The sequence below is a fragment of the Panthera tigris genome, chromosome D3, assembly GCF_018350195.1.
Source record: "Panthera tigris isolate Pti1 chromosome D3, P.tigris_Pti1_mat1.1, whole genome shotgun sequence".
Lineage (NCBI taxonomy): Eukaryota > Metazoa > Chordata > Mammalia > Carnivora > Felidae > Panthera > Panthera tigris.
The window spans coordinates 29,790,601-29,815,324 of NC_056671.1; the positions used below are offsets into that span (position 1 = coordinate 29,790,601).

Sequence of the window (24,724 nt, forward strand, 5' to 3'; positions counted from 1 at the left end):
AGAAGCCATGGACAATGAGAACTGTGGGAATCCAGGGCCCCCAGTGCCCACAACAGGAGGTGCTACTGGGAAGGACACATCTGACATTGGAAGCTTTATTTTTGAACCTCACACGGACACAGAGGACAGAGGGCTGGACGCAGAGGCTGAAGGAGGCTTGTGCACGTGAGCTTGGCAGTCCTGCTCCAAGGGGCAAACCTTCAGGCTGTTGTCCATCGGTCCGTCCCTCCAGCTGCACCCAGTGACCACATGCACCTGGCCCAAGGCATGGCCAGGCCACTCTGGGCTGCAGATCCACCCAAGAGCCTTTGACAAATGAGGGTTTACATTTCTGTAGGTCATTTTGGAACTTAGTTTTCTAGGTATTAAAACCACTTGGATTTTGTAAGTACCTGGTGAAGTCATCAGGTAAATTAAAGGACTTTTGAAAAAAGATTCCCATTTCTGATTTCGCGTAATATCTGACAGATGCCATCAAGAATAAGCGTTAAGGTATAAAAATACTATATATATGTATATATAAAACAGCAACAAAACTAAACCACACTTTTAGAGTAGATGTGCTGTGCCAGAGAACACCACATAGTTTAAATGCATTTATGATCCTGGCATCACCTCCCAAACTTCAAGGAAAAAAATACTTTAAATAATTTAAATAAAAGTCACAGGATGATATTTACTGTTTAGGAATTTAAAAGGGTGGAACATTCCAACACTTTACCAGCACATCTGGTTGTGGTCTCGTGTGTGAATGTCCTTCCCTGAAGCCAGCTCACAGTCTGTTCTTTTGGTTTCAAGAGGAGCTTGGGTTTTTCAGAAGACCAACAAAAAAAGTGGTAAGGGTTTTTGTTGGTATCAATTACCAACAAAACAAAACAAAACAAGGCCTCCTAAGACCACTAGTAAAAATGTTTCAATGCCATCACAAAAGACAATACAAAAACCAAAGTGCTCAAATCGAAGGAGCAGTAAACTTGCCCAGAACATATAAAAGCTTTAAATAGAAGTTTAGTATATACAAAATTCGGTCAGAAGAATTTGAGAAGATTCTTCAGTTTACGTGAAGCTCTTGCGGAGAAGTGCTCGGGAGCCCTGCCCTCAGCACCCCCAGGACCCCCATTTCCCTCATCCTCTTGGAGCCTCAGACAGCACTGAGGCTCATGGAGGCACCAAGGCAAGAAGGGAGGTGTCAGTTTAGGTGAAGTTTTCAAAGAGGAGTACTCCTCAACGAAGGCGTCTTTCTGTCCTTTCAGAGTTGCCACTAAGGACCGAAGCTGCAGGTGACCATGCTTCACGTGCCAGCTCAAGTGCGGCGTCTTCAGGTTTCTGACCGTGGCAATGAGTGTGCCATGCGTGCAGGACTGTGCCCTGGGAGCCTGAAGGCTGTATAGCTGCACATGAACTCAAACGCGGGGCTGCTCTGGGACAACCTACATCTGTGGGGGGGAGGGGGCGGGGGGGGGGCACGCCAGCTCAGGAAGCAGCAGCCTGCTGGAGCACCTGTACACGCAGAGGCCTACACGGCTGTACAGAGATCTGCCTCCGATACTTGGAGACATGCGTATACACTAGCTCGCACTCCCGTGCCCTCACCCACAGCAAGGCAGCGCCATTTCCCCACGTTCCAAGGCTTAACCCGAGAGACGGTGCCAAAAGGGAAACTAGGTGAGCAGCTGTGCCAAAACCACCCAGGGGGGCCATGGGCTCTGGGGCTCAGGAGGGCTGGAAGGAGGAAAGGGACCTCCCACCGGACTAGAAGCCGTTCTCAGCCTTCCCAGCCAGCTCACATTTGCCACGGGGCTGACCTTGTCTTTCAGACATTGGCCCGGCAGAGAAACCTCTGGGCACGCTGCCCTTCTCTCTCCCTGCCTCCCTGGGCCCTCTCTTCCTGCCCCCACCCCCAGCAATGGGGGCTCAGGGGTCTCCAGCTACACTGGAGGCCCCACCAGACCCCTGGAGCTGCTGGCCAGGCCTAGCAGCTGGAGTCAGGCTCAAACACTGAAAAACAGAACTTATTTGGGAATGATTTTTGACCTCCATGCTCTGAACATTGGCCAAAATTCTGCACAGTGCCCTCTCCCTGCAGAGGCACAGGTGGATGGTTGAGACACAGGACTTAGAAGACCACCCAGATCCCTTCTGTATCAGTTCAAGGGACAGAACCAGTGGGGCACAAGAGACCCATATTCATTTACAAAGTTTAAATACGTCTTAGAACTTTAACCTTTCCTGAAAAAAATGTTAAAACAATCTCCCAAATCTCAAGTTTGGAAGTTTATCCTGCTCATTCTGGCCTCTTTCATATGCAAAAGTAATTCTTTTTCTTCAAGTACATCAGAATAGAAAAGGAAATCCGATTTTACTCGGTCCAGTGCGTTAAACTCTAACTCTGTGGACCACCCACCCTCAGCAACTGATGCAGAAGCCCCACCGCCAGGGCCCTGCCGGACTGCAGCCTAAATAGCGTGCCCCTGCAGACCCCTTTGCTAATGCTTGCTTTCTAGATAGGGAAGCTGTTGGCTTAAATAAACAAGATGTTCCATTAGGCATATTTCTCTATTTATAGCTTATCTAAAATGTAATCAGTGGTGTCTTCTGTTTTTGAGCAAGGCTTAAAAAAAAAAAAAAGGTCCCTTGGCATATAGATTCATTGGCTGCTTCTGGAAGATTCTTAAATGAGCACTATGCCTTAACAGTTCATCTGCAAGAGGAACAGTCCATTTGTAGTTTCACGAATTAGGGGAAAAAAGTGGGCTATAGTACCCTCATTCCAAAAGAGAGGAATGAACTTGCTCTCTAAAAAGACCCTAACCCTGTAGTCCGCAGAAATTCAGTTTGGTTTTCTATCAAACGTGAAAGAGCACAACCAAACTCTATTGTAAAGGCATAGGTTAAAAGAAAGTATTAACTAGACGGATAAGTCATCAGTTGGTTAATTCTTTCTCTGGAACTTGAGAAGAAAAGGTCATTGAAACATTTCGGAAACAGCCATGTACATGAACAGGACAGAGGCTGAGGGGACACCTTACCACCAGAACAGCTGGGAGAGGCCAGCCTACAAGGTTCAAAGTTCAAGAAATACTGTCATCCAGGATGCTCCTAGGTTTCCGTTACATTTACAGTTTCACAAAATAGGATTCAGAAGAGAACAAAGTTTTCACTTTACTCCCAACCATTGTCTTTGATCATGTGGGCAAGCTCAATAATAAATTTTCCTTCCTTATATTTCTGACTGCTCTCAAAGGCATGTTCCTTGAAAAAGAAAAAAAAAAAGTAGAAAGAAGGTCTCAGGACAGAATCGACTTCACTTTGGCTTCACTGCATGCTTGGTAAAGAAAATAAGTGGATGGTATTAAATCTCCCCAGGTGATCTGTGTGCAGTACTGACCAGGGCCGGGGCGGGGGGGGGGGGGCAGGGGCAGGGTCTGTCTCGGTGACAAGCACACCTAGGACAGGACAGGCCACTCCTACTCGTTGTGAAGTTGCTGATAAACTCACAGGGAAAGGCTAATTCAAATTTGCTACCGAGCCTCTACCACGTGCGAGGCAGTCTGGGAGGCTGAGGAGCCAGAGCCTCCTTGCAGGGACTGCGGATAAGTGGCAAGCGAAGGCAACTATGCCAAGTGCCCTGGAGGTCATTCAAGACGTTGGAAGAAGAGAAGGCCCTTGGGTGGGCAGTGAGGGTGGAGCGGAACGGGCTGGGGGTGTGTGCAGGCCTCACCAAGCCCATCTCCATGTGTGATGGGGAATGCAGAGAATAGGAACAATCAGGAATTACAGAAAGAGGGAGAGCAGCTGGCCCTGACCAAGATGACCAGAATCGCTGCAGAAGAGCACGTCATGAAGGCAGGTGCCAGCCACACCCAGACACGCCTCTCAGATGCCAGAGCCCAGGGTGGACGTGCACTCAATGGCCAGGGGGCACCAGGTGTGCAGGCCAGAGGGACAAATCTGGGAGTTGACAGGAGGGGTGGGGAAAACGGGAGCAGGGAGTGTGGGGGAGCAGAAGCTGCCCACAGGCCAAACCTCTGATGGGCAGGGGGAGGCCAGGCCTCAGTGGGCGCGGCGGAAACTTCTGAGCACCACAGACGGTTCTGCTTGCCATCGCTACTGCTAAGTAATGTCAGCAGCCACCGCAGGCCTGGCCAGTCGGCGAGCGTCCCCCAGACAGGTGGGACCCTCCCCTCATTCCAGGGGCCCCTCAGGGGCCTAGGTCTGCAGGGTGGGACTGTGAGCCATGGCTGTCACCCCTGCCCTGGGAGCGCAGGTGTGCCTATGTGATTACATCTATCTTTAGTTGGCTCAGAATTTCTATCTTAAAACATGGATTGACACTTCCAGGGGGAGGGCTTACTCCTTCGTGAATTTTGTGTCTGTTAGTAATGTGTTTTATCTGGTAATCTGTGCAGTGTCCAAGAGGTTGGAATAGACAGTTACTTACATATTTCCATCCAAGCGTGGTTTTGCAGTTTTCACAGTAGATGTCTGCGACCGCGTGCAGGCCAGTAAGAAGGACCCTCTCCTCAGCGGGGCCACAGCCCACGTTCACCCTACAGGGGAGGAGGCAGGAAATCGCTGGAGACCAGAGCATTTCCCCTGGCTCCCGCCTTAGGTGGTTATTTCTCCAGCTAGCTGGTTACCAAAGGCACCAGTGTTTCTTCTTAATGCCCCACCTTCCCGCCCCCTGCCCACCACCACCTTGTATGAGAAGGAACAACTGTTCATTTCCCCAGGAGAATTCCAAGATGGGCCAGGTTCCTAGGGAGGTGACAGTTCTGTGGTGCATAGCGCAGTAAAATTCAAACCCACCACAAATGGGGCACAGACCACACCGCATGTGGGAGCTAGTTCCTCAGGTAAGAGCACACTCTTCCCTGAAACTCTGACTGGAGGGTACAATTCTTTAAGATCACTTAAAAACACTTGACCTGGGGTGCTTGAGTGGCTCAGTTGGTTAAGCGTCCAACTTTCGGTTTTGGCTCAGGTCATGATCCCAAGGTTGTGGGATCGAGCCCCATGACAGGCTCCGTGCTGAGTGTAGGGCCTGCTTAAGATTCTCTCTTCTCTCCCTCTCCCTGGCTCGTACGCACCCTCTTGCTCTCAAAATAAAAAAATAAAAAGGGGAGCCTGGGTGGCTCAGTTGGTTAAGCATCCGACTTCGGCTCAGGTCATGATCTCCCAGTTCGTGAGTTCAAGCCCTTGCGTTAGGCTCTGTGCTGACAGCTCAGAGCCTGGAGCCTGCCTCAGATTCTGTGTTTCCCTCTCTTTCCACCCCTCCCTCACTTGCACTCTCTTTCAAAATTAACATTAAAAAAATTTTTTTTAATGAAAATAAAAATTTTTCAAAAACCCTCTGGTCATTCTAGCCTTTGAGTAATTGTTTGCACGGATGTACAGAAGCAATAAATGTAATGTGACCATGAACACAGCAGGTCCACAGGCCAACGGCAGTGGTACTCACACAGAATTGAAGAGGTAGGCTCGTCCCTGACTTCCCTGAAAAGACTGCAAAGAAGAAAAAGCTGTCACATGTCTGTTGTGGTAAGATGAAAAGGGATGGTGAGTTTTGCATTTTGGAATAAAGGTGGAGACACTTTTTCAGGTCATGGCCTCAACGTGAGTGGAGGGCCAAGCTGAGGAACGGCTACCACAGGCCTCCAGGGCTCTGGACCCCACACAGGACCCAGGAGTCACAGTGCTCCCAGACCCTGGACAGACATTTCACTGGAGCAAGACCTTTGTGGTAAGCCACTGTGACTTGGGGGCTTTTTGTTACTGTGGTATAACCTAGCTTGAGGCTACCAGTGTTTTGACTGAGTTATATAGCTTTTAGGGGCGCCTGGGTGGCTGAGTCCGTTGGGCAACTGACTCTTGGTTTTGACACAGGTCATGATCTCACAGTTTGTGAGTTTGAGCCCTGCATGGGGGACGGGGAGAGGGGGTGGTGCTGTGCGTTGATAGCACGAAGCCTATTTGGGATTCTCTCTCCCCCTTTCTCTGTCCCTCCCCTACTCGCTCACATGTGTGCTCTCTCTCCCAAAATAAATAAACTTAAAAAAAAAAATATACAGCTTTCAGATTAAGAAGAGTTTTCAAGTGGTTTTCTAGAATAAGGAATATTACATCATGGCCAATTTAACAAATAATCATCTCATAGGTTTTCCTGCACATCCTTATCAGCCTTCAATTCGGTAGACCAATTTTCCTAATTCTCTCACCTACTCTGCAAATCCTTACTTGTTTAAACAGGGTTTGGATCAGTGATATATGGTCAGATCTGAGGTTCGGGTTTAGATAGAAGTCAGACTAGAGTGCGGGCCTACAAACTTCCGTAAACGAGGCCAGCTGATAAATATTTTAGGCTTTGGGGGCCACGCGGCCTCTGTTGCAACTACTCTGGCGTGATACATAAATAGACGAATGTGGCTGTGATCCAATAATACTTCACAGAAAACAGGTGGTGTGCCAGATGTGGGCCACAGATAAAATCAGAGCCTTCTAACAACTAGACCTGCCTGTACCAGGAATAGTTCCCCTGGACCAAGGCATTGCTTACTAGTGACAAAGATGGCCCCAGAGGCTCGTGAACACCTGTCAAGACAATACCTCTGTCCTCATATGAACTGGATTCTGCTCTACATGGTAACTTACGGACTAACAATGTATGGAAGGAAAAGCAGCAGTTTCCTGTATCACCAGCTGAAATGCAAGGTCTGATGCCTCTTGGCAGACTGTGTGCTTGGTGCATTTAGGTTCTCAGCATGACTTTAATCCTGAGATACTCAGTTAAGGTCACGGCTGTTTCCACCTAGCAGGTCTCTACTTTCAATGTAATTAAAAAAACAGTCTTTCGGGCTCGTTGAAAGAAGCATCCCAAATTCCTTTTTGCCCACCCCATGATGGGGCCTCCAGCATGCTTCAGAACCAACACCATGATGATGCCAACAAACACCTATGCCCTCTGAGATGGCATGGCTCAGGGAGGTCACCAAGCCACACAGCCCCATCTGGCGGTCACAGAGTGGCTCTGCCTTCCACAAACTCAGACACTGCGACACACACGGAGCCTGCCTTGGAAGGCACCCAAGAAACCAGGAACCGAGGCCCTCGCATTTCTGACTTGAATCTTCTGAATGGACAAAGGAGCCACAGCAGCGAGAGCACAGGAACTCTCTGCCTCGTTTCACGGTGTTTATTTTAGATGATAAACAGAAATGAGACAACCGTTCATTATCACCTAGCTAAAACACAAGTAGGCAAGCAATCTTCCTACTGACTAAAGTGCGAAGCTTAAGCAGGGATTCCTGAAAGGCCCAACTTCCTGACTTTGTTTTTGAAGGAGCATGAGGTTCACGTAGCCCAAGAAGGCAAACCTGTGAGGATGGGGGGAGGTGGTGGTGACCTGCAAGGATGGGCAGGAGAGAACGGTCACAACTTCCCACCTACTACATTTGAATCGTTTTACGTGTTCACAAGTGGTTGAGTATAGACCTCAAACGCTGCTAAAAAAGGGTCCAACTTAATAATAAGGAATTGGGCTGTTCTTTTCTCATCTACTAGGCTGCTCCTGGTCCTACACAGAGTGCCCAGGGCAGCTGCCATGGCCCTGTTCAGAGTGTCCATCCTGACGATTTTTCTAAAAGATCCTCTCTTCAGGGTGCCCGGGTGGCTCAGTTGGTTAAACGTGCAACTCTTGATTTCGGCTTAGGTCATGATCTCACAGTTTTGCGTAATCTGTGCTTATAGCACGATAGCACTTACAGCATGATCTGCACTTACATCACAGAACCTGCTTGGCATTCTCGCTCTCAAAATAAATAAAACATAAAAAAAAAAAAAAAGATCCTCTTTCCCCCATTCCTCTATGATAGGCTAGTTTTCTCCTTAAGCATTCTGAGTTTTTAAAATTTCTTAATTCCCTTATTATTAAACTCTTCCCACAGATTTGCTAGACTTCCTTTGTTCCTTTGATGTGTTTTGGTTTTACATTAACTTTACTGCTCTGACAAACTAACCTACTCCTCTTGCTTTTTGTGATTTTCTATCCCTCCAAAACCCACCCACTGCACAAACACCACGACCAACACACTAAGCACACCAACTTCACAGTGCAGTCACACTCCACCATGCACGAAACTTTCATCAATGCTGCCCAGGAGTCTCTACACTTCCCGGACACAACAGACCCTCAAAGTCACACAATGGTTAAATGTTTGTCTACGAATTAGGTCTGATCATCCTCAGGGGGATCTCATCATTTTCTGGGCACAAACCACTTGCCTTAGAGATCAGCTCATCATGATTGGCCAGGTGGGCTCTGCAGTGGACACAGCTGTACGTTCGGTGACAGTTTGGCAGATAAGCTTGGAAAGTTTTGGATTTTGTCATCTTCACCATCTCGGCAGGGCACTCCTCGCTCAGCTCAGGGCTGGCACCGGAAGAACCGCGGCTCTGCTGGGCTCTCTGACAAAAGAGACACTGAAATATGCATGCAAGAGCCGTTGTTGTTCGGAGGGCGTGTGGCACTGTCCACACAGCTGGGACGAGAGAAAAATGTCACAACCTGTCAATGAATCAAGACAAAGTAGTGGGTTATGGAGGGAACAAAATACGTCAAGGAGGCATGTTCAGGAGGTATGTGTTTTGAGGAATAGGGTGGGGGGGGCCAGAACTGGAAGATCTAATTCTTTAATATTATACCTAAAGAATACTAATACCTCGGGGCACCTAGGTGGCTCGGTCAGTTAAGCTTCTGACTTCAGCTTAGGTCATGATCTCATGGTTTGTGGGTTCAAGTCCCATGTCAGGCTCTATGCTAACAGCTCAGAGCCTGGAGCCTGCTTTAGATTCTATATCTCCCTCTCTCTGCCCCTCCTCTGCTCATGCTCTGTCTCAAAATGAATAAAAATTAAAAAAAAAAATTACATGAGTCCAGAAATAAACCCTTGTGTAGGGTCAAATGATTTTAAACAAGGGTGCTATGATTCATTAGGGAAAGGGCAGTTTTTTCAACAAGTGGTTCTGGGAAAACTAGATACTCACACGCAAAAGAATGAAGTTAGACCCTTATTTAACACCGCATACAAAAACTGACTCAAAAAATAGATGCCTGGGTGGCATAGTCGGTTAAGTGTCTTTGGCTTGGGTCATGATCTTATGGTTCTCGAGTTTAAGCCCTGCATTGGGCTCCCTGCTGTCAGCATGGGGCCCACGTCAAATCTTCTGTCACCACCCCCCCCACACACACACCTCCCCTACTTGCTGCCTCTCAAAACAACAGTGAAAAAAATTAACTGAGGATGGATCAAAGACCTAAATGTATGAATGGAAACTATAAAACTCCTAGAAGAAAATATAGGGGAAAACGCTTACAATATTGATGTGGCTTGATTTCTTGAAAAGGACAGTAAAAGCTCAGAAAAATATTTAGATTTATAGAAGGTAAAGTGGGAGAAAAATGGGGCAGAGCACCTGCAGAACACCAAAGAAAAGGAAATAAAGGTCTTAGAAGTATCCAGAAGGAGAGGGAAAATTACCTTTCAACAGAACAACTTCCCAAGTAAAATAACAGAATCCAGAGGGTAGTCAGGAAAGGTAACTTTAAGGTCCTGAAAGATAATATCTGGCTATTCCAGAGTTCTATATCCAGTGAAAATATCTTTCAAGAATTCCGGAATGACATTATCAGAAAACTATAAAGGTTGACTTCAGCAAAATACCACTAAAGGAAGTACAAGGATGTGTGTGCTTCAGACAGAAGAAAAACAATACTACCTAAACGTCAGAGTCTAAAAAAAGGAATGGTGAATAAAGAAGATGGTAAATAGGTGAGTAAAAGAACAGCAGTGTCGTTTTGTACAGCTTTAAAAAGATAGGACAGTAGGTGCACCTGGGTGGCTCAGTCGGCTGAGCATCCGACTCTTGATTTCAGCTTAAGTCATAATCTCAGTTGTAGGATCAAGCCCCACATCAAGCTAAATGGTAGTTTAAGGTGTCAGACTGGATAGAAGACAAAATTCATCTAAGATGCAATTTACAAGAGACATATATATTTTTTTAAGTTATTTATTTATTTTGAAAGAGAGTGCAAGTGGGGGAGGGGCAGAGAAAGAGAGAGACACAGAGAGACTCAGAATCCGAGGCAGGCTCCAGGCTCAGAGCTGTCAGCACAGAGCCTGACGTGGGGCTCGAACTCACAAACTGTGAGATCATGACCCGAGCTGAAGTCAGACGCTTAACTGACCGAGCCACCCAGGCGCCCCTACAAGAGACATATCTTAAACATAAGGACACAGAATGGTTGAAAGATGAAGCTAGAACCTGGGTGATAGCAACACAGACATACAGTTTATAATTATTTGCTAACAATATATTTGTTTTATGTATTAAAAAAAATTTTTTTTAATGTTTAGAGAGAGACAGAGAGAGAGGGAGACAGAGAGACAGAGCATGAGTGGGTGAGGGGCAGAGAAAGGAAGACACAGAATCCAAAGCAGGCTCAAGGCTCCGAACTGCCAGCACAAAGCCTGACACGGGGCTCGAACCCATGAACTGTGAGATAATGACCTGAGCGAAGTCAGGTGCTTAAGCCACCCATGTGCCCCTGTTTTGTGTATTTATTATATGCATGTGATTCACAATAAAGTAGCTAAAACAGCAAAAGGACAGGGCACCTGGCTGACTCAGTCTGTAGAGCATGCAACTCTTGATCTTGGGGTTGTGGGATCCAGCCCTGTGTTGGGTGTAGAGATTACTTTAAAAAAAAATAAAGCAGTAAAACCTGAAATCATTGTTGCACTATATGCCAACTAACTTGGATGTAAATTAAAAAAATAAAAATTAAAAAAAAGTGTAAATCTGACTACTTAATAACATAGCCTCAAAATATATAAATCAAACATTGATAGAACCGTAAGGAGAAACAGATAAATCTTTAATCACAGTAGGATTACTGATTATTATATAAAGCATAAACATGGTATACTTATTACATATGTATAGTATACTTAATATACAGCATATATAGTATAAATATACTCCTATTTTATTCTTTTCAGTGACTGGCAGAGCAGACAAACACAAATGAATAGACACAGAAGATGTGCATGATGTGATGGACCAACTAGACATAAAAGACATGGAGAAAACTGTATCTAAGAACTTCAGAATCCACATTCATTTAAAGCACACAAACATTCAGAAAAGCCAAACACACAAGTCTCAACCAACTTCCAAGGATTGAAAACACAATATATTCTCTGACCACAAAACACTAAATTTAGATATCAATAAGAAAATACCACAAGAGAAAATTTTCATACGCTTAGAAATTCAGAAATGTACTACTTTCTACACAAATAAATGGAAAGATATTCTGTGCTCATGGACTGGAAGAATATTGTTAAAATGCTCATACTACCCAAAGCAATCCATAGATTCAATGCAATCCCAAACAAAATACCAACGGCATTTTTCAGAGAACTAGAACAAAGAATCCTAAAATTTGTATAAAACCACAAAAGATCCCGAACAGCCAAAGCAATCTTGAAAAAGAAGAACAAAGTTGGAGGTATCATAGTCCTTAATTTCAAACTATACTACAAATGAACAGTAATCAAAACAGTATGGTACTGGCACAAAAACAGACACACAGGGGTGCCTGGGTGGCTCAGTCGGTTCAGCTTCCAACTTCAGTTCAGGTGTGATATCGCAGTTCATGAGTTCGAGCCCCACACTGGGCTCTGTGCTGACAGCTCAGAGCCTGGAGCCTGCTTCAGATTCTGTATCTCCCTCTCTCCCTGACCCTCCCCTGCTCACATTCTCTCTCTCAAAAATGAACATTAAAAAGATTAAATTAAAAAATATAGATTAAAAAATACAAAAAATAAATAAAAACAGACACACACACACATCAATGGAATGAATCAAGAGCCCAGAAAAAAACCTCACACACACAGTCAATTAATTTATGACAAGGGAGGCAAGAATATACAATAAATGGTCTTTGGGAAAACTGCAGGCAGCTACATGCAAAAAAATGAAACTGGATCACTGTCTTACATCATACACAAAAATAAATTCAAAATGGATTAAAGACTTGAATGTAAGACCAGAAAACAACAAACTCCTCGAAGAAACCAGGGGCAGTAAGCTTTTTAACATCATTCTTAGCAAAATGTATTTTGGACCAGTCTCCTTAGGCAAGGGCAATAAAAGCTAAAATAAACAAATAGGATTACATCAAACTGGAAAGCTTTTCCACAGCAAAGGAAACCATCAACAAAAGGCCACCCAGGCAATGGGAGAAGATATCTACAAATCATACATCTGATAAAGGGTTAATAACCAAAATATATAAAGGACTTACACAACTTAAAAATAAACAACCTGATTAAAAATGGGCAGGAGAGGGGGGCGCCTTGGTGGCTCAGTCAGTTAAACATCCGACTTCAGCTCAGGTCATGATCTCATTGTAAGTTTGAGCCCTGCATCAGGCTCTGTGCTGACAGCTCAGAGCCTGGCCTGCTTCAGGTTCTGTACCTCTCTCTCTCTGTCCCTCCCCTACTCATGCTCTGTCACTCTGTCTCTCTCTCAAAAAAGAAATAAACACATAAAAAATTTTTTTAAAAATGGGCAAAGAGGGCACTTGGCTGGCTCAGTCGGTGGAGCATGCAACTCTTCATCTCAGGGTCATGAGTTTGAGTCCCATGCTGACTATGAAGCCTACTTAAAAAAAATGGGCAGAGGACGTTAATAGACATTCTTCAACAGAAGACATACAAATGGCCACCAGACACGTGAAAAGCTACTCAACATCACTCACTCATCATCAGGGAAATACAAATCAAAACTGTAAGGAGCTATCACCTCACACCTGTCAGACTGGCTATTATCAACAAGACAAAAAATTAACAAGTGTTGGTGAGGATGTGGAGAAAAGGGAAGCAATGGAAGCAGCCCAAGTGTCCATCGATAGATGAATGGATAAAGAAGATGTGGTGTATATACACAACGGAATACTACACAGCCATAAAAAGAATGAAATCTTACCATCTCACCATGAAATCTTACATGGATCAACATCAACAGTACTACACTAGGTGAAATAAGTCGGACAGAGAAAGACCAATACCATACAATCTCACTTATATCTAAAGAAAAAACAAAAACAGACTCACAGATCCAGAAAACAAATGGTTGGTTACCAGAGGGGGCAGGCATTGGGGGAATGGGCAAAACAGGTCAAGGGGATTAAGAGGTAGGAACTTCCATTTAGAAAATAAAGATGTCATGGGGATGTAATGTACAGATAGAGAATATAGTCAGTAATTCTGTAATAACTTTTTATGGGGACAGAGGATAGCTAGATTTATGGTGGGGATCATTTCATAATATATAAAATTATCCAGTCCATATGATTTACACTTGAAGCCACTAAGATATTTATTGTATGTCAATTATACTGATTTTTTTAAAAGTATAATCCAAAGAGAAAAAAAGGAACATATTTCTTTATACCCATGGGTCTAAGGACAATGAAAATTAGAAGATATTTTGAATTAAACAGTAAGTACTTCCTAGTATTTACAAGGAAACATAAAATCTTCTAGAAGGTAGATTAGAAAATAAGACAGGTGGAATTAATGAACTAAACACCCATCTTTCAGATGTTAGAAAACTGACAGAGAAACCTAAAGAAAATATATAGAAATAGTAAAAAATTCAATGCAACAGTCAAGAAAAACATGGATATACAAGGTTCAATGAAGCCAAAAGTTTGTTCTCAGAAAGACTAATAAAACTGATAAAGCTTTGTTCCAATGATTGGAGGGAAGGTGGGGAGTGGGGGAGAGATCAGATCAAAGCAATAACCTGGCAGAAATAGAAATGGAATATCACTTTCTTTGAGTGAGATTTATGGATGTTGTGATCAATTTAATATATTTGAAAATGCAAACCACACACATAAATTCCTGGAAGAAATACAACTGAAAAATAGGACTCAGGAAGAAAAGAGCAAACCTGAATTCAGATCTAACATTAGTGAAATCAAAGTGAACACAGCTAGCTTAACTTGATACTAAACCTTGACCAGGGCAGTGAAAGAATAAAATTCACTATAATTTTCTTCTCATAAGCCAAAATGCAAACATCCTAAATCATACTACCAAACAGAATCAAATACTATTTTAAAAGGATAATAAAATACAATTAGGTTGACTTTATCACAAGAATACAAAATCATTTAACGTTAGAAAATTTAGTTAATAAAATGTACTGCCTATGGTTCCCTCAATCTGTTTATCTCAATAGATGCAGAGAAAGCATTTGACAAAATTTAACATCCATTCGCAATTTTAACATTCCATGAAGACTAAGGGACATCAGGGAACTTCCTTATCTGTTAATTTTATAGGTACCTGTTATAGATAGATTTTATAGATATCTGTTAAGATACCTATAAAGATGAAAAAACCCACAGTGAACATCATGTTCAATGGTCAGACTTAGAAAACATTCTTTTTGAGATCAGGAATGAACCTCCATATCACCACTTTCATTCAGCACTTCCAGAAATCCCAGCCAGCTGGGGAAGGCAAGGCAAGAAGGCATAAAGATTAGAATGGAAAATATACACTTCTACAACAGTGTAACAACACAAAGTAAGAATAAATTCAAAGATCTGAAACACCTTTACAAGAATAGTATACAACTTTGAGGGACAATGAGGAATACCTTAATAAATGGAGAGATACACCAAGATCAGGACTGGAAGATATTATAAACATATGAATTCTCCTCAAAGTAATTTTTATTATTTTCAAAGTTGTATTTATTTTGAGAGTGCACACACACATGCAAGCGGGGAAGGGGCAGAGGGAGGGGTGGAGAGAATCCCAAGCAGGCTCAGTGCTGTCAGCGCAGAGCCCAAAGTGGGGCTTGATCCCACGAACCAGGAGATCATGACCTGGGCCAAAGCCAAGAGTTGGATGCTCAACCTACTAAGCCACCCAGGCCATAGGCACCCCTATTTTTTTTTTTTTTTAATTAAGCAGGCTTCACACCCAGCACAGAGCCCAGTGGGGGGCTTAAACTCACGACCCTGAGATCAAGACCTGAGTGAAGATCAAGAGTCAGATGCCTAACCGACTGAGCTATCCAGATGCCCAAAGTAATTTTTAAATTAAATCCAATTCAAATAAAAATCGAGGAAGATGTGTTGAGGTGTGTGTGTGTGTGTGTGTGTGTGTGTGCACCCATATGCAAGCCAGGGAGCCAGCAAGAGAGATGTAATTTTAAAACTTCTCCTAGAAGTGTCTGTAGGGGAGGGAAAAGTTTTCTCAACCCTCTTGGGGTCCCTGGCTGGGTCTAAAAATTAAACTGGCAAAAACAGATTAGCAGGAGAAAAGCACACAAATTTTATTGAATGCTTACATGTACCTGGGAGCCTTCACAGAAGAATGAAGACCCAAAGAAGCAGCGGAGCAGGGAGCTTTTCTACGTTTTAGACAAAGAAACCATTTATTTGTGAAGAACTGACAAGGCAGAGGGGTTCGGGCTAGGGGCAGACCATGGTGAAGAAATAATTAGGAAGGTGGGGTAGGTTTAACAAGGTTTGTTTACACAGAATTCTTTGCCCCAAATTCCTGGTCTCTGGTGGTAAGAATTTCCATTCTCCTGGTACAGAAGGGCACCTTTCACATGGGAGTTTAATGACCTGTTTCAGGGAATAAAGGCAAAGGGGGAGGTCAGAGTGACCTTCCTCCTTCTGCCATTTTCTCAAATTCCTCCAGCTTAAGATATTCAATATGGTGACATATTTTAGGGTAGTACACCCTGAGCCCCATCATGTCAAAGGTCAAATAGTGAAGACAAGGAGCTCCTGGGTGGCTCAGTAGGTTGAGGGTCTGACTTCAGCTCAGGTCATGATCTTTCAGTTCATGAGTTTGAGCCCCGTGTTGAGCTCTGTGCTGACAGCCCACTTCAGATCCTCTGTCCCCCTTTCTCTCTGCCTCTCCCCTGCTCGTGCTCTTGCTGCTCTCTCTCAAAAATAAATATTAAAAAAAAAAAAAAAAGCTTAAAAACTAGTGAGGACACTTGGACCCTCTTAAAGAGCATAAAGGAAGCATGTACTCTACCGGAGTCTGCCAGAGAGCAAGTCCTGCCATTTTCTTCCTTCCTTTCTTCTTTTTATAATGTTTATTTTTGAGTGCGAGACACAGAGTGTGAGTGGGAGAGGGGCAGAGAGAGAGACACACACACAGTCTGAAGTGGGCTCCAGGCTCTGAGCCACCCAGTTGCCCCAAGTCCTGCCATTTTCCATGGTCATCAAGGCACGGGCACAGGACAGGAAAACAGGTCAATGTGACCCGAAAGAGAGCCCAGAAACAGACCTATTCATAGATGAACACCAGATATAGCAAAGTGGTATTACACTTCACTGAGAAAGAGAGGTTTCCAAAATTGGTGCTGGACATTACAGATACCCATCTACAGGAAAAGAAAAAGCTGGATCCTATTTCATACCATAAACAAAAATTAATGGTTCATCCCATTTCCCAACAGAGAAACTCAACTACAAGAATATTGTGGAGGCACCTGGGTGCTCAGTTGGTTAAGCGTCTGACTCTTGATTTAGGCTCAGGTCATGATCTCACAGTTTGTGAGATTGAGCCCCTTGTCTGGTTCTGTACTGACAGCGTGGAGCCTGCTTGTGATTCTCTTTCTCCCTGTCTGCCCCTCCCCTGCTTGCGCCCGCCCGCACTCGCTCGCTCTTGCTCTCAAAATAAATAAAAAGTAAACATTAAATAAAAAAGAATATTGTGGAGGAAATTTCCACACAAGAGACACACATCCACACCTACACATCTATCCTCCAAAATGAAGCTCCATTTCTTTCTCCAAAATATGGTCTTCTCAACCAAGTGTTAAGGTAGTTCTGAAGAAGTCTGATTATATGAGATATTCCAGATCAGTGATTCCTCAAACTTTCACTTTTTCATGATATCACATTAGTCCCAATACATTTTATCAGGTTTTTTCGGTTGCCCCAAACTACTGGACACTCTATGAATTTGAACCCTGGCATCCCTCCCATCTTTGAGGGAGGTCACAGAGGCAGGTCACAGAGGTGAGTGTCAATTCAGATACCACCTGCACCGGCCCATCTCCATCTCCTGTGTCCCCACCCAATGTCCCACACTGGCCACGTAGACGAAGTCGATCCACACACACACATGCCCCACCCATCAGTAATGACCAATAAGGAAGGAATGAACCTGTTCTGACTTATTTTTTTTAAGTAGGCTCCACACCTGAACTCACAACCCTGAGATCAAGAGTCGCATGCTCTACCAACTAAGCCAGCCAGGTGCTTCCTGACTTTATTTCTTACCGAACTCATGTTGAGTCTGTTTTAATATCTTCACCTGAGTTTTCTCTTTTTATTGAAAGGAGGCTTAAGTTTTGTCCCTTCTTTCCTTTCTTCAGACTCCCTCTGATTCTAAAAGATTCCAAAAGCACACAGTGAAGGGGCCGACAAACAGGAATCTCAGATTATTCACAAGCTAGCTGGTCAGGTATTTGGAGTCTTGTCCCTTTAGTGGCCGAAACACTGTTCCCCATGACTGGAGAACTACAGAAACTGCCCTCCAGCCTTGAAACAAGTGATTTCAGGGCGCCTGGCTGGCTCAGTGGGCAGAGCATGTGACTCTTTGATCTCGGGGTCATGAGTTTGAGCCCCACGTCAGGGGGTAGAGTTTACTTGAAAACAAAAACACTTTTTTGTTTCACTTTTATTCATAAGAACGGAGGAAACCTCTCACTTTTAGCTCGCGTGCAATTCCCTCTGTATGGGACAACACCTTTCAAAGTGGCAAATTGCCAAGGGTTTTCTGTTTATTTTCTGCTCGATGGCATGGATGTGTGCCATTCCACTGTGAGCCTCCACTGGACGGCCCCCGCCCCAGGTGTCCTCTACCTGAGGAGCTGCCAGCGTCCAGTAGGTCTGCCTCTGTGGAACGGCCCTGTCACCTTTACTGAGCCTTGTCCATGCTCAGCACTCATGGCCAACCTTTGAAAGGCAGGAGTGTGGGGGTGCCTGGGTGGTTCAGTTGGTTGAGTGTCTGACTTCGGCTCAGGTCATGGTCTCACAGTTCGTGGGTTCGAGCCCCACATCAGGCTCTGTGCTGACAGCTTGGAGCCTGGAGCCTGCTTCAGATTCTGTCTCCCTCTCTCTCTGCCCCTCCCCCACTCATGCTCTGTCTCAAAAATAAATAAAACATTTTTAAAAATTTATTAGAAAAAAAAAAAAAAAGCAAGAGTGTGTCTCATGCACACACATTTTACCATTTTGTCCTGACCTCCACCCCTGTCACCATCCCTCAAAGGGTGTCCTGGCAGAGAAACAGCCAGGCCTGGATTCATGGTCACTGAGGGGTGTGTCACACTGTGTTTTCAGTTGGCTTTTAAACTGGATATCCAGGGGTGCCTGGGTGGCTCAGTTGGTTAAGCATCCAACTTAGGCTCAGGTCATGATCTCATGGTTTATGAGTTTGAGACCTGCATTGGGCTCTCGGCTCTCAGCACAGAGCCCACTTCAGATCTTCTGTACCCACCCTCCTTTCCCCTTGTGTGTTCACTCTCTCTCAAAAATTAAGTAAATAAGCTTAAGTAAATAAGCTGGATATCCACTGTGGCACTGGGGAAATCATGGGCAAGTTTTCAGGCAACCAGTGTACAAATGGGCTTGTACAACCAGATCTACTGGCAAGTTAAGAACCACCGTGAAGTAACTAAAAGGCAAATGCATTCAGTGAATCACGTTTACTACAGGACATTGTGTTTCTCTTGGGTTTGGAGGGCAGCAACCATCCCCCCAAAAGGTATTTGTGCAGGGTAATTTCTTAGAGCAAAAACAATATTCTGGATTTCAGAAATTTCTCTCCTAAAATAAACATGTATAATTATTTTAAGAGAATGTGAATCAGGCCCATGTCCATATGGTGCCATTATCACACTTCTAAAGACAAAAACACTGAGAAATAAAGCCCCAACCAAGCAGCTCTGACATTTACAGGATGGACTGGAGGCTGCCCGAGGGCCGCAGGCTCCCTTCCCCACACCTGGGGATACCCATCCTACTATCCGTGCCACCATGTTACCTCCCAGTATTACCGCTCCTGGCACATAAGCTCCAGTCCCAACCCACCACTTCCCCTGTGAGGAGGAAGGGAGGCACCAGGCAGAGAAAGCATTCAGCTAGAGTTCATGGTGGAAGTGGAACCCCAGGTGGGTGGCAGGGACATTAACATCCATCACAGAAAAGGAAACACAGGGGCTCTGAAGAGACTCCCAGCCCAAACCAGCACTATTTTAAGCTGTTGATTTCATGAGAATCAAAGAACTGGCAGCAACCCTAAAAGATGGGGGGGTTGTTCTTATTAGTCCCACTGAGCAGATATGGAAACTGAGGCCCAGAGAGGTTAACCAATCTGCCAAGGTTACACAGCTAGTAAGCTGTGGATTCCAAGCCATAGTCCAAGCCCTGGACCTCTGTGCCTGAAGACACACGAACAGGTGTGAACTTCACTCATCACTGCAAATTAAAGGCAGTCTGGTATGTCTTACAACCCAGCAGGTGGGCAAAAATTTTTTAAAAAGATACCACCAGGGCACCTGGCTGGCTCAGACAGAAGAGCATGCGACTCGATCTCAGGGTCGTGAGTTCAAGCCCCATGTGGGATGTTGAGATTACTTAAATAAATAAAACTTAAAAAGTTGATACCACCACTGCTGAGGGCTTGTTGTAGCCACCTGGTAACACCTATCAGCACTCCTGGGCACACACCCCTAGACCTCAGGCCCATCTGGGGCATTTTACCTAAGAACTGACATGCACATGTGCAAATAACTGGATAAAGGTTGTTACAATATTTTCAACAATAACAAAACATTAGAAACCATCTCAAGTCTAGCCAAAGGAGAAGGGTAAATGCGCTGATAAACATTTCCAAGGCTGGACCTCACCTGGGGGTAGGAAGGATGGGGGAAGGCAACTTCCCTTACACTGTATGCTTTTTGGTAACTTTTGATTTTTGACACCAAATGTATGTACTCACTGTTCAAACACACACACACAGCACGTGCATGGAAAGGCCTGGAAGGATTCACATCAATGGGCAATAGCATGAGTCTAGTTTGCCTTTGGCAGAACCAGCTTCCCTTCATACAGTCTTCCTTCTTACTTGAATTACAGGATGAAATGCTTTCCTCCACATTTCAGGAACTGCAGGCCTGGTGATCAGTGGACCCACTGGGAGAGATGAGAAGACTCCTTCAGCCCTACCACCTATCTGGCTGCCCCCAAATAAAGCCCCCTTGGCTCTCTGGCCTCCCCCAGGCTCTGCGTCTCTGGGGGATCTGGGAAGGGGTGTCTGGGCTCTTTCAACACCCAGTGGCTAGGCGCCTCTTCTCTCCAAGCTCCAGTCCTCACTTCTCCTCCCTCCTGCCTCAAGTCCTGCCTCCACCATCTGTCTCCCACCAGACTACTGATTAATGTGCTCGCACTGAGCCCTTCTTTTGCAACAACTTGGAATACCTTCTTTTTTATTTCACCCACTGGTAACAAAGTTCCCCAGAGCCAGGGTGTTGGGACACATCCTAGCAGGGGCTACTGGTTTCCTTGGTATCAACAAGGGGGAAAGGCCAAGGCACTATCCACACACCACTGCCCTTCTCACTTGAAAGGGTGGGCTCTAGACCCAAATGCCAACGGAAGTGGGAGGACAGAGAGTATGAATCTTAACCTGTAATTATTTAATTGCATACTAAAACGAACATAATGGGGGGTGGGGTGCCTGAGTGGCTCAGTCAGTTACGCGCTTGACTTGGGCTCAGGTCATGATCTCGCAGTTCGTGAGTTCGAGCCCCAGCATGGGACTCTGCGCTACCAGCACAGAGCCTGCTTGGATCCTCTGTCTCCCTCTCTCTCTCTCCCCCTCCCTCCCCCAAATAAATAAACTTTAAAAAAAGTGTTAAAAAGAACATAATCGAACATTTGATGCCCTGTGTTGGGGCAAGAGACAGAAAAACTAGAGATGCAAAGAGCAATTAGAAGTGGGCCAGTGCTCAGGGGTGAGAGTGTGGCACCATGAGGGAGCCAGCAGGTGAGGTCTGGAAAGAAACAGGCTGCCGGGCGGTGGTATGGGGCAGGGGGGAACCAAAGGTACAAGAGGGCTCAATTCAGACCACGCCACATATTTGGTGGCCGTGGAACCTCAAGCCAAGCTGTTACCTTATCTGTGGGTAAACTGCGATTCACAAGGAGGTCCAGAGAATTACACAAGATGTCATGTCATTGCTACAGTATGACAGAGGGTTGGCAAGGGTGTCTCCACACCTCATAAGCCCCAAGGGAATCTGGTCCTGATTGTGAGGCTCTGCAGGTGCCAGATTAAGGGGCCCTTTCTTGGGTGTGGACGACAGTGGGCTGGCTCCAGGATTTCCATTTTACTATCACCAGCAGGCAGCCTTCCCAGGTGCCCCAGGGTGTCTATCACAGGAGGAATGGTGACTGCTTTTATGAATCCAACTGGCATTGTCGTCCCCAGAACCCTCAGCCCTTGGGTCTTGGCTGTTCAGAACTTTCTCCAACCTCCCCTGAGATCCTCCTGACAAAATTTCCACCCCCTAGAGGTTTTGCTGATTATCAGATCTAACAAACATACAACCAAATGAATCTCAAATGAAGAGCATCAGAGGATGGTTTGAAAGCACTTCTATTGCTGTTTTTTTTTTTTTTTTCAGTGTTCATATTTTCTACAACTGTAGGTAAGTTGTTAGTGAAGTTACTTCCGGTATCTTAGATCTAACAGAACATGTGGAAAAGGCAAAATCAAAGACCCAGCAGGTAGAGAACAGATGTCATTACACAGTCAGACAAGCCCTTACAAATTGAAAGGGATAGCAATAAATAGCCACAATGGGCTTAGTTAACAATAGGGGTTTCCTTGCTTATCTGTGTTTTAATCAGGGCTCCAAGGGTAACAGAATTTGTGTTATTAAAGTTTAGCATAGTAGCTTCTTGAAATGCCAATTTTATATCTTCCTGGCATTAAATCCACCCAGGCAGAGTCTATTGGCAATCTGACCTTGGCATTTAAAGCATTTCCAGCAGCTGAGTATTGGTTTTGCCAGCTTTGCGCATTGGAACAGCTCTGAAGTGGTTATAGGGCCACTTCATATAGGGCTGACGTGGTTATACATGCTACCGAATAACTAAGAATACTGCTTCTTCATATTCTAGTTTTCATTTATCAGTCCCCGAGGGTTTGGAAAAATGCAGTAAAACTCTATTGGCAGTCCCATTCCCTCTCCCAGCTCATCCCTGCCCCTCAGCATAGCAGTCCTTGTGAAACTGAGAGACAGGACAACGGGCAGGAATCAAAGAATAGGCATTACAGGAACACTGCCCCCAATATAAAGGGCTTTACACATTTCAGTGCTTCAAAACCGGAAAGATCTAATGTCTGGACTTCAGTTACAAGGGTGTATCCATGTCAGTTGTTCATTTTGGCAAATGCACCACAGCATTGTAGGATAGTAACAATGGGGAACACTGGGTGTGGGGCATATTGGGACTGTCTGTACTATCTTTGCAACTTCTATGGAAATCAAAGTTATTCCATAACAAAAAGTTTGTTTAAAAAGCAAAGGTTATTGGGGCACCTGGCTGGCTCAGTCAGTGGAGCATGCAACTCTTGACCTTGGGATTGTGAGTTTGAGCCCCATGTTGGGTACAGAGATTCCTTAAAGATGAAATCTTTGAGGCCACTATTCAGATTGGTAATGAAGATCAGTTTGTTTGTTTTTTTTTACGTGCCCAATACAGGCCAGACCCTGTGCTGTAGGTCCATGGTAGGATATGATTTTGCCCCCGTCCTACCGTGGAGAGGTTCCTACGAGAAGGAAACACTCTAACCATGGGAGGTGTAAGAGTCTAGGAGAGCCCTCAGTATTAGCATTCCTCAATTATGCCACTACTGCCACCCAAGAGCCCAGGGCCAGAAGTAGGGGAGAACAAGTGCAGGATTACTAAACTCAAAACCAGCATCAAACACAGCTCCTGGCATGGAGCAGGGACTCAGCAAACCTTTGTCACACCTACTAGATGGGAGCAGAGGTTGGAGGGTGCATGGGTGTGGGAGAGGGGCAGCTGGCTCAGATGAAACACCTGAAAGTGTTCCCTAGAGGAGGTAAGCCTCCTCTTGAGGCTTGGGTAGGAGTTTAGGAGTGAGGGGGGTGGAAAGAAGAATATTCTTGGCAAAAGAAACAACAGGTTAAAGTGTGTACGTTCTGACTACAAAGAAGAAAAAATGCAAGTGAACAGAAAAAGCTTGGGGGTGGGAAAACTGGGGTCTTCCAAAGTCATTATCTACCCAAAATGAAATTACAGCTCCCCCACCCCCACCCCTCCATCCTGGAACACAGCGCATTATCTGGACATCAAAGATGTCAGAGGCAGGCCTGGGGGAGGGGGACCCTACTTAGCAGGTTTCCCAAGCTAAGGCTTTTGCAAGCTCTGCTTTAGTAAAATCCGAGTGCCACAAGCGGGGAACTGATACGGAGGACGATTCATTTTAGTCACGATCTTTATGTGGGCAACTTGAAAACACCCCCTCCCCTTTAATAAACATTCCTAGGAGACCTCTTTTGTCCTCATTTCCCTCACCGGTCACAACATTTTTTTTTTTTTTTTTTAAAGAGGGACAAGCCTATTACACACCAGGCATCTAATTCATTCTGTTAATTTTTTCGTGGCCGAAGTGGGAAGGAGACGGGGGGGGGGGGGGAAGACAGGGGGACAAAATCAAAGATTAGGCTTTGTGGTCTGTTCCAACACGGAGCCAAATAGCAAATTAAAACATCAAATCAGAACAAAAACATCCACAGGTGCAGCCCGCTCGCGCCCCGCCCGCCAGCTCGGACGCCCAACAGGTGCCTCCGGGCCCCGCCCGCAGCCGCAGGAGCCTCGGGTCGCCACAAAGTAGCCGCCCGCTCAACAGCGTCCAGGCCCGCCCGTACTCACGGCCGCTCGGCGGTCCGCGCCCCGGCCCGCAGCGCCCATCCGGCCCGGGCCCCGGTCAACGCGGGCTCGGCTCTCAGGCGGCCCCGGCGCGGCCCCGGACGCGCTGCGGCCGTTGGCGCCTCGGCAGGGCGCGAGGCATCCTCCCGCCGCCGCCCCGCGGGCCGCCTGCCCTTTGTTTTGGAGCCGCGGCCCGGCCGCGCCGCCGTTAACGGCCTCGGAACGCGGCGCCGGCCAATCAGCGCGCTGCAGCGCCCGCGCCCCGCCCCGCGCCCCGCCCCGCGCCGCGCGTTCCCGCCCCGCGCGCTCGGCGCCCGGGAGCTCGATCAGCTCGCGCCCGGCCGGGCAGGACGGGGGCGCACGTGCCGCGGGGCGCGACGCACTCCCATTGGCCGGCCTACCGAGAGCGGCCTCGGAGCCAGCCTATGAGGATTGCAAAGCTTAGGGGCGGGGCCGCGCCGGGCGAGGCGAGGCGGGGCGCGGGGCGGACTCAAAGAAGATCTCAGCGCGCAAGCGCGGGCTGGTCTGGACCCGGGCGCTCGGGAACCTGCGGGTCACTCGGTCTCCCCGCTCGCCTGGAACGGCCGAGGGGACGCTGGGCTTCCAGGACCGAAGCAGGGCGCACGGGTTGGTCACGAG

The 24,724-nt window shown here is 46.0% G+C and overlaps 1 protein-coding gene across 4 annotated transcripts; it reads right to left on the minus strand.

Annotated features, from left to right (window-relative positions):
* Positions 1-81: 81 nt before the first annotated feature.
* YPEL1 (yippee like 1) lies at positions 82-24,248 on the minus strand. 4 transcript variants are annotated; one of them, XM_042961401.1, is made up of 5 exons: positions 24,089-24,248; positions 8,281-8,563; positions 5,462-5,505; positions 4,442-4,550; positions 82-306 (listed from the first exon to the last, which is right to left on the minus strand). In XM_042961401.1, the coding sequence occupies exons 2-5, from the start codon at positions 8,395-8,397 to the stop codon at positions 109-111; spliced, it is 468 nt and encodes a 155-aa protein (XP_042817335.1). In that variant the 5' UTR covers positions 8,398-8,563; positions 24,089-24,248; the 3' UTR covers positions 82-108. The 4 variants fall into 4 exon arrangements, with proteins under 4 accessions (XP_042817335.1, XP_042817336.1, XP_042817337.1 ...); XM_042961402.1 differs by lacking the exon at positions 24,089-24,248 and adding an exon at positions 20,247-20,263; XM_042961403.1 differs by lacking the exon at positions 24,089-24,248 and adding an exon at positions 20,121-20,196.
* Between the last annotated feature and the right edge of the window lie 476 nt (positions 24,249-24,724).